The sequence below is a fragment of the Piliocolobus tephrosceles genome, chromosome X (assembly GCF_002776525.5).
Source record: "Piliocolobus tephrosceles isolate RC106 chromosome X, ASM277652v3, whole genome shotgun sequence".
Lineage (NCBI taxonomy): Eukaryota > Metazoa > Chordata > Mammalia > Primates > Cercopithecidae > Piliocolobus > Piliocolobus tephrosceles.
The window spans coordinates 66,268,380-66,277,682 of record NC_045455.1 but is presented as its reverse complement, the minus strand read 5'-3'; the positions used below and the strand labels follow the sequence as shown (position 1 = coordinate 66,277,682).

General features: G+C 45.6%; 1 protein-coding gene across 2 annotated transcripts in view; it reads right to left on the bottom strand.

The window, feature by feature from the left end:
* Nucleotides 1-8,482, bottom strand: part of DLEU7 (deleted in lymphocytic leukemia 7) — a 135,648-nt gene extending 127,166 nt beyond the window's left edge. The window contains exon 1 of one of the 2 annotated variants that reach the window (XM_023187358.1): nt 7,732-8,482. In XM_023187358.1, the coding sequence (XP_023043126.1) occupies nt 7,732-8,190 (459 nt within the window). In that variant the 5' untranslated portion in view covers nt 8,191-8,482. The remainder of the gene's footprint in view (nt 1-7,731) is intronic. The other variant, XM_023187359.1, reaches the window with a different exon arrangement.
* Nucleotides 8,483-9,303: the final 821 nt, after the last annotated feature.

The following is a 9,303-nucleotide window of genomic DNA, read 5'->3' as shown; positions in this document are numbered from 1 at the left end:
CTTAAGCTGATAAGCAACTTCAGCAGAGTCTCAGGATACAAAATCAATGTGCAAAAATCACAAGCATTCCTATACACCAATAATAGACAAACAGAGAGCCAAATCATGAGAAAACTCCCATTCACAATTGCTACAAAGAGAATAAAATACCAAGGAGTACAAATTACAAGGGATGTGAAGGACCTCTTCAAGGAGAACTACAAACCACTGAGCTAATCAGAGACCGCCCAGCTGGAGGTCTCCTTTCCTCAGCTCTGTTCTCTCCTACCCGCTGTGAGGGAGGTCTCTCGGAAAAACCGCCACACCGTGTACTTTTCTGCATTCCGCATTGTGCATTTATTAGGAATGCACACATCTGGAATTCTTGAACAACTGAAAATGCACCTGCAAAGTCTTAAAAGGAAAGACAAGCTAAGCCTTTTTTTAAAGCTTGGTACTGAAAATAAACACTCTCATCATAACTGAAGTCTTGAAGACAAAAAGAATCTAGCAGCGTGAGTCCATTTGAAAGCCTGTTTTCCGAAACCAATGCCAGTGGATAATAAAATCAAAAACCCAATATGACTTAATCGGCTCTAAAATGCAGATAACATTTAAACAATCCACATGGATTGTGCTTTTTTCTCCTACCATGTCACCTTCAAAATCACTTCTAAATCTACGTAAATTGTAAATCAGTTTGTACTCAACCACCGGCTTTACAGCAAGTTGGCTCTTTTCAAAAGAGTCACGTCTTGAGGTACCTTGAGTTTTATTCTCTTACACTGGCCTCCACAAGCTTGTTTCTTCTCACGTTTCCCCCTCTAGCTCTCCCTGAAGGCTTCATGTCCTCTACAGAGAGCATGAAAGAAACAGATGGAGAGTTGGGGGTGGGAGGGCAGAGAGAAAGAGAACAGAAGAGAAGAAAGAGAAGGAAAGAGAGAGGAGAAGAAGAAAGAGACAGAGGGAAGAAAGAAAAAAAAGAGGCCAGACGCGGTGGCTCACGCCTGTAATCGCAGCACTTTGGGAGGCTGAGACGGGCGGACCACAAGGTCAGGAGATCAAGACCATCCTGGCTAACACAGTGAAAACCCCATCTCTAATAAAAATGCAAAAAAATTAGCCAGGCGTGGTGGCAGGCGCCTGTAGTCCCAGCTACTCGGGAGGCTAAGGCAGGAGAATGGCTTGAACCTGAGAGGCGAAGCTTGCAGTGAGCCGAGATGGTGCCACTGCACTCCAGCCTGGGTGACAGAGCGAGACTCCGTCTCAGAAAAGTAAAAAAAAAAAGGAAAGAAAAAAGAAAGAGAGAAAGGAAAGAAGTAAAGAAGGAAGAAGTCTATGTTGAGGCCTGTCCTTAATAAACTTCTCCCTGGCCAGCAGGTTGCTCTCCACTAAAGCAGTCCAGTGCTGGGCCCAACAAAAGAATACAAATCCCTTCTCCAGACCCATTAGCACCCTCTACACTGGATGTCTACATAAAAGGGGAGTGACTTTTTCTGTTTTACTGGGATGTTGTGGAAAACATACTATCACGAATCACGATTTGCCCCAACTTCATTTGGTTCATCAACATCTGGCTTTGAACTACAAATCACAGGGCCCAGAGCAGTCATCCATCACCTGAACCCAAGGTCAGTCTCAATAGATGTGTAACTGTGTATTAATAAAACACCCAATGAAGAACCAAAGTATTAGCCAGTCACCATTAAAAAGTCTATCATCCACAGGAAATTAAACATTTTTACTTGTGGTAGACCCACTGGAAATGCTCACAAATAACTAAGGCTCCTGATGCATTTGCTTTGGGTACAGCACCATTTCCAGTTGAAAATCCAGTCAAAAGCACTTTTGTGATGGGTATAAGCACTTGATTCAGGGGTGCTCACCAGGCAAACCCAAAAATTGTAAAATAAAACACTGTAACATTTTCACCAAGATGTCAAACATAAGTAGTTTTGTTTTAGGCCTTTCCCGAAGTATCTTTCCCCAAATGTTCATTTCAGAAAGCTTTTAGGTGCTGATTTTCATGTCATTCATATTATAAGAAATTGCAAAGTTACACATAAGCTACTTCTAGAGCAGTCACCTTATCCATGGGTTAGGGGGAGAGAATAACAGAAATTCTGTGACTCATCACTGCACCTTTTTTCTAACATAAAAGCATGATTTTGTCACAGATAATGAGCACCACCTTGGCTATGGCTACTGATTATATAACCGTGAGCATTTATTGTCTTCAATGGTATGTTAGTAGTCTTTGAAGACACAATTCTCAAATTTGCAGAAGCTAGTTTCACTTGTTCAGAGGAAGATGATGATGAGTGCTTTTTTCCCCAATGGGAAAAAGATTTGATTATTATTTTATTATTATTACTGTTAAAAGGTTGATGCCTCATGAATTCTTACTGACTGTTATTTTTGTGAATTCTATTCTTGATATTACCAAATATAGATACTTCTGGAAAGTGGCAGCGGCACATTGAGTTTTCAAAGTTTGCTAATGACAAGGAAGGGAAGTATGGGGCCTCACGGGGCTGGCCACATAGAGAAAGCTTTGAGCATGTTTGTGAACCAAAAGGGTCAGCAGAGAGGGGGCAGTAGAAAATATAAGGAGAGAGAAAGTTGATAGAAACAGCTCCAGGGGCAAGTGAAAGATTTGCTTATTATTATTTTTTTTACCTATGGGCAAAAAAAGCATTCATCATCAATGTATTCCTCTGAACAAGTCAATATTCATACTTGCAGTTTGCAATGACTGTGAAGCCAAAGCCAGCAGTTTTATGACTGCTGCTCTTGCACCACAGAATGAGAAAACCAGCAAGGGCTATCAAACATGCGGGAATAATAATGCGCTCATTGAAACGGGTGAGCTCACAGGCAGGTTTCATCTACAAGGGCAAAAACGTTCTTCTGCCTCTGAAAGTTAGCTTCCGCCACAATTTCCATGAAACTTGCTTCAGAACAGAACTCTTGGAAACTGTAAATGTTTTTAATTCTCAAAGGAAGATAGACAAAACTCAGTCAGAGTACCTCATAATTGGCTTGGCTAACGGTCCTTATGTGAATTAGTCATTTTCAGCAGTTCAAAAAATCCTAGACTAGCTTCCTCCTGGTGTCCTGCACGCTTCTATGCTCCCTTTGGGTGGCAAATGTTGAAGGCATTCCTGCTAGTCTTACTAGTTTGATGGTGATTTCCTGATTTTACCTAGTGCTTTCTGTCACTATATCAGGCGGCCACGATGGAAGGAGGTGCAGAGATCATTCAGCGTTATGGACTAAACTGTGTGGTCCCCTCATTCACATGCTCAACCCCCAATGTGACTGTATTTGGAGACAAGGTCTTAGCAAGGCAATTAAGGTAAAATGAAGTTATAAAGCGGCTCAACTCTGATGAGACTGGTGTTCTTATAAGAGACACCAAAGACATGCAAAGCTTTCTCTCTCTGCCTACACGCACTGCGGATGGGCCATGTGAGGACGCAGCAAGAAGGCAGCTGTCTGCAAGCCAGGAAGGAAGCTCTTACTAGAAATGGAATTTGTTGGCACCGTGATTTTGGACTTCCAACCTCCAGAACGGGGAGAATATAAATGTCTGTTATTTAAGTCACCCCGTCTGTGGTATTCTGCTATGGCAGCTCCGCTGGCTACAATGTGACTGTTGTAGTCCAAGCAGTGTACACAGTGCACAGCATGTATGACTATCGCCCCTAAGATCTCTCATGTACACAATTTCAGCATGATGTTCATAACGCCCCTAAGGGCAACACTGTGATGTAGGAGAATAAGTTAGATAAAACCCATCACTTCTTAGCTGCAGGGTCTTGAGCAAAGTCCTCAATTCCTCCAAGCCTCAGTTTCCTCCTGTTATAAATGTTTGTTAAGCTGGTTAAATCTAGCCTCTGCACCAAATTTAATAAGATTCGGTACTGTTAAGCATTTTTCATCCACCATGAAGAAACTCACTGCATGGGTGTTAGCATGTGTATGATGATTTCTAAGTGTTCAAAGGAATATTGTGTTGGTTTCTTTCATTAAAGAGTAAAATTCTATTTTAAAATGTCTGTTATCATTGTGGTGAGAATTTTTCTGCCTTCAGGCCTGCAAATTTCACTGCCTTAACCTTCTGGTGGATTGATCAGTGAGTCACTCGCTGGTGACACCTCTAAGCCTGTCACTAGGCATGAGGCTAAAGCTGACCTCTAGATAGTGTAGGCTTCCTGGAAATCTCTTTGGATCATCCTAAGTCTGCTTTTGTCAATAGTTCCAGAAAAATAGACACAGAGTTAATGGATCATATTCATCAATATGAAGGATAGAATTCACAAAAATAACAGTCAATAAGAATTCATGAGGCATCAATCTGTTAACAGTAATAATAATGATCATCATAATAACTCAGATAGATGACGACTAACTTTGGGAAGCCACCGACTAAATGCATGATCTCAGTAACCCTTTAGGTTACATACCATTATCCTCACTATACAGGGAGGAAACTGAGGGACAGAAAGGCTAAATAACTTACCCAAGGGCCAATGTAGGAAGTGGCAGAGTAGGTTTGAAATGCTCCGTGGGACATGACTGCTGTGCTATGCTGTCTCCACTGCAGGATCTCTAATGCCCGTCATCTGCACCATGGGCTTTAGTTCAAGTGAATCTCCCTCCTACCTTCTGTGGTAAGTAACACCACCAAAGAGATCTGATGTTGGAGAGGTTCCCACGTACTTCTAAATGATACACAGTAGTTATTTCCATTCACAGAAATCCTCCTGCAGGGATTTCTGAAATCATTCTATTGGACAAAATCTGTATGTTCCTGATTTAAAAATATACAAAACATCCTTCCAAGTCATTTGAATTAACACTAGTATTAAGGAAGCTAAGTCTGCATAACCAGCCCCCTGGAAAGACAGAATGCCATCTCCTCAAGTCTAAGTGCTGTGTAATCATTAATCTACAAACCAAACGGAGATATTACCTGTTCTGCAAACAGCAAATCAAACAAAATTCCTAGGTGCTGCCAAGGGAACAAATCATACAGAGAAACTGCTCTCTGCTTCTCTCTTGAAAGCCCTGACTGTTTCCAGGGGCCCTAAAACTCATTATCCCCGCTGTGGGTGAACAGCAGACTCCAGTAGCTGTACACTTCTAGAAAGTGGTAGCAATACATCTAAATGTTTTCAAAGTTTGCTCATGACAAGGAAGGGAAGGATGGGATTCAAGGGGTGGGTAGGTAAAGAGTGTTATGGACCAAGAGTGTCAGCAGAGACAGGACAGTAGAAAATGTAAGGAGAGAGAAAATTGATAGAAACAGGTCCAGGAGCAAGTGAAAGATTTGCTCCAGTGGAATTAACATGAATATACGTGGGGATGGGGGGCAGCATTCAAATTTTAGAGACAAACATGAAGATGAGTAGCAATGCAATTTTTTAGATAGAAAGATATTTGTGTCCACCGGCCTCTATTTTCTCAGAAAAGGTGTGAGAGGGTTGCGGTGGCTTGAGGAGGATGGAAAATGTTTAGAATCAAAAGTCAGTTAGAAAGGGCCAAAAGGATTTCCAAGTAGAAGTGACTGTGGCATTAAGCTAAAATGGCATAGTTTATAGTGGACTGCTTCCAGAGCAGAGGACATGGGGTTTAGTCCATTGCCACTGAGTTGGGTCAAGCCCTTACAAAATTGTCTTCTGACCTGACTTTCAAATGGAAACCTACCCTTCTGTGATTTATCCAGGCTTCTGTGATCTACCTACCCTCTACTTGTAAGACAATCCAAGGTCCTCAGCATGACACACAGGCCTTTCCCTAACTGGCCCCCATTTGTGTCTCCAGCATCCGTTTTTGCCTTCTGCCATATTGAACTTAACTGTCATTCCTCCAGAGCCTCAGGCCCTTTCAGTGCTGCTGGGCCTTGACCAAAGGATTCCCCTGAAATATTTTTCCCTTTAATGTCTGGGAAATAATATGTACTTTTTTTTTAAAGGCTGCCTCCTCTGAGAAGCCTTCCAGGGTCACCTTAGGTAAAACTGATTATCAGTCTCTCTTTTTGCCAGCCTTATCTATGCCCTGTATGTGTTACTGACATCACAAGTTCATATTTCATCTATTTAAAAATGCACTTTTATTCACATTTTTTAAAAAAATCCCTGAAATAGGCCAGATGTGGTGGCACATATTTGTAGTTGCAGCTACTCAGGAGGCTGAGGCGGGAGGATCACTTGAGCCCAGGGCTTGAGGCGGTAGTGTTACGATTGCACCTGTGAACGGCTACCACACTGCAGCCTTGGCAACACAGGTAGACCTTGTCTCAAAAAAAAAAAAATAAAATAAAAAAAACCCTTAGATTAGCATGTAACTTATAATCAATGGTGTATCATAGTTTAATGACAGGATTAAAAAAAATTTTGGTGATACCAGAAAAAAGAAAAAGTACATCTTATATTGGAGAGCATTTGGTAAAATGCAGCCTCATTTTCTAACTTTCTAAAGTGAGTGTAGGAGTGCTTCTCATCTTGCCTCCCACCCCACCACCCCCACCACCTTTGGCAGTGTCTGGAGACATTTTTGGCTGTATCAACTTGCAGCGAGGAATATGCTGCTGGCGTCTAACAGGCAGAGGCGAGAGATGATGCTAAACATCATACACAGGACAACCCCTGACAACAAAGAATTAGCCAGGTCAAAATGTGAATAGTACAGAGATTGAGAAACCCCAATGTAGAAAACCAATACCTATTTGGGTATATAATAGGCTTTATTATGTTTGATTTTAAATAAATCTTTTACAGTGTATAGTGCAACTTAATATATAGCAACTTTTTCCAAACCTTGGCTTGTACAGAATAGCAACTCTTGAGACATATTCTAAGCTCTCCTCCCGACTCCCTTCTGCTAGATGCCCCAGAGGAATCAATACAGCAATGCTCCTGGTCAAAATCTGAAAGCCAGAATGTCTCAGAGAGATCTGTGACCTTAAACCAATTAGGTTAGTTAATGGCAAGTCCAGGACTGAAACCCAGACCCCCAGATTTCCGCAATCTCACTCAGCCTGGGAGACAGCTGCTCCGTTCCCAAGCTAAATTGGCTAACACAGTTTGGTACTTTAAGAGAAAATGTGCCCTACCTATATGAGCTGGGTGACTTAGCAAGAGTTTAGCATTAGTATTCACGCTTTAACACCCGGGACCCACCCGGCTCTCACCTCCCTTTATGATAATTTAGGTTGACTCTGTAATACCCCTTAGCTCTGTGGGGAATTGGATTTATGCAAAAAATAATAGTGATTCATGAATGTGAAGGAACTTTAAATAAATGTAGATGATTTCATCATACAAAAGGCAGAAAGGACTTAGTAAGTGTATTTAAGGCTCTGGAGGAAGCGTTATTAATTTGGAAAGTGGGTGGGGGGAGCTGTCCTCTATCCCTACAAGCTGCACGTGTGGAAAGGGCCTTTCCAGCGCAGGAAGCTGATTTCTGTGAGAGAGGAAGGAGTTCCAGGGGGAGATTTTGGCAACGCAGTCCCCACATCTCGGTTGTGCCAGCCAGGCGGGCCTCAGGTGGGTCTGGGGATCCCTGCCCCTCCTGCTGAGTCCCCAGCGTGTCCCCCGCCCCCTTCCTTCTCCCACCGGGGCTGAATCACAGTGGGCAGCAGTGTTTGGGATCCTGCGATCAACCCACCACCATCCCAGCAGCCCCACCCTTGGAGGACGGGGGGTTGCCCTGCACGTCAGAGGGGATGGCGGGGGCCAGACTCACCTTCAGGTGGATGGGAAAGGACCGCTCCTGCTGGAGGGGCCCCAGCAGCGTCTGTTCCACGCTAACCAGCTCCGAAGTCGAGTCCACCACGCGGGCTAGCGCGCTGCGCATCGCCATCCGGGCCAGGGTGCAGGGCCCGCGGTCCCGGGGGAAGGGCAGCAATTCGGCGCCCCCCTCAGCGCCCCGCACTGCCTCCTCCTCTGGGGAGCTCGTCCGGACTGCGGTCCCCCGATTCCTGGTCCCCACGCCCCCGCCCCGCTCCTCGCGCCGGGGCCCTGGCCGGGCCCGCGGCGGGCCTGAGCGACGGGCTGGAGCGGTGGACACGTGGTCCGGGTCCCGCGGGTTCCCGGGGGCGCCTGGACCGTCCCCCCAGCCCCACTCCTGCTGCAGCAGCTGCAAGGTCTGCAGAGCCACCATTTGGTGGCTGATGGAGGCCACTAAGGGCGCGGGGCTGGCCATCGCCTCCGCCGGCGGCTCGGCGCGCTCCGCGTGCAGGTGGAGCAGCAGCGAGGGAGGCGGGGGCGTTGGGGTCGCCAGGGTCACATTTTCTAACCCGCGGCTCCTCGGCCTCAGGGTCTTACAGCGTGTGTGGTCGGCCCCGCCCCTGGCTCTGAATCGGTGACCCGTGCTGGCCTCTGCCTTCGCCCGAAGTCCGAATCAGGCGCGTTCTGACCCAAACTGCCTGACGCGCTGCTCGGTGTGCACTTGAAAATCAGCGAAATGCTGAGCGCTCGTTCTTCCCTCTCTCCAGGGCTTTGATGAGAAAACGTGCTGCTTTGTGCGGGCGCATCTATCGGCGGGGATACCCCGCCCCCACCTCCTTCGAAGGACGCCTGCCAGTGACCACTGAGGTCTGGGAGGTGGGGGTGCAACAGACCCACCATGGGGCGAAAGTACGAAGAGCTCTAGAAAAACTTGCAAAAGGAAGACTGTGCCTTTCCTAACCCGAGGGGAATTTTCAGAAACTTATCGAAGCAGCCTTCAAGGCCTTGCATCCGCCAAACAAAAGGAGGAGGAGTTGTGTATCTAGAAGTTCTGCTCTTCTCTGCTTTGTTCGATGCCACTTGAGCACCGAGAGCCTGGTGGCTGAACTAGCATCAGCAAGCCTCAAGGCCCAGACCTGGCACTGCCCAGAAAAGCCTAAATGTTTTTTGTGACACTCCCAAAAGACTTAGGCAGCAAGGCTGAAGTTAATCCTTTTATGAGCCATGAACTTAGGGACAGCTGTACAAATAGTTGCTGTTTTTAATTAAACCCAACATGGCTACTTCCTTAACTTAGAAAAAAGCGATTGGCAATGTTATGCTTTGATAGATTGGAAACCATGGGTGTATGATCACACTTAAGAAAATAGAAGATATTTGAGAGAAATGGTATGGAAAACCAGTCCGGAGCAGCATTGTTCCTGCTTGCTTTCTGCAAGGAAAACCATTAGACAGCCCAACAGCCCAGTAAAGCCGGAGTCATGGTGCATGCCCATGACAGACAGGTGGGCCCTGGCAGACCTGAGGATGGAATTTCATTCCTCCTTTAGGAGCCAGACTGCACCCTTGGTGCTGTGGAGATCTGGAG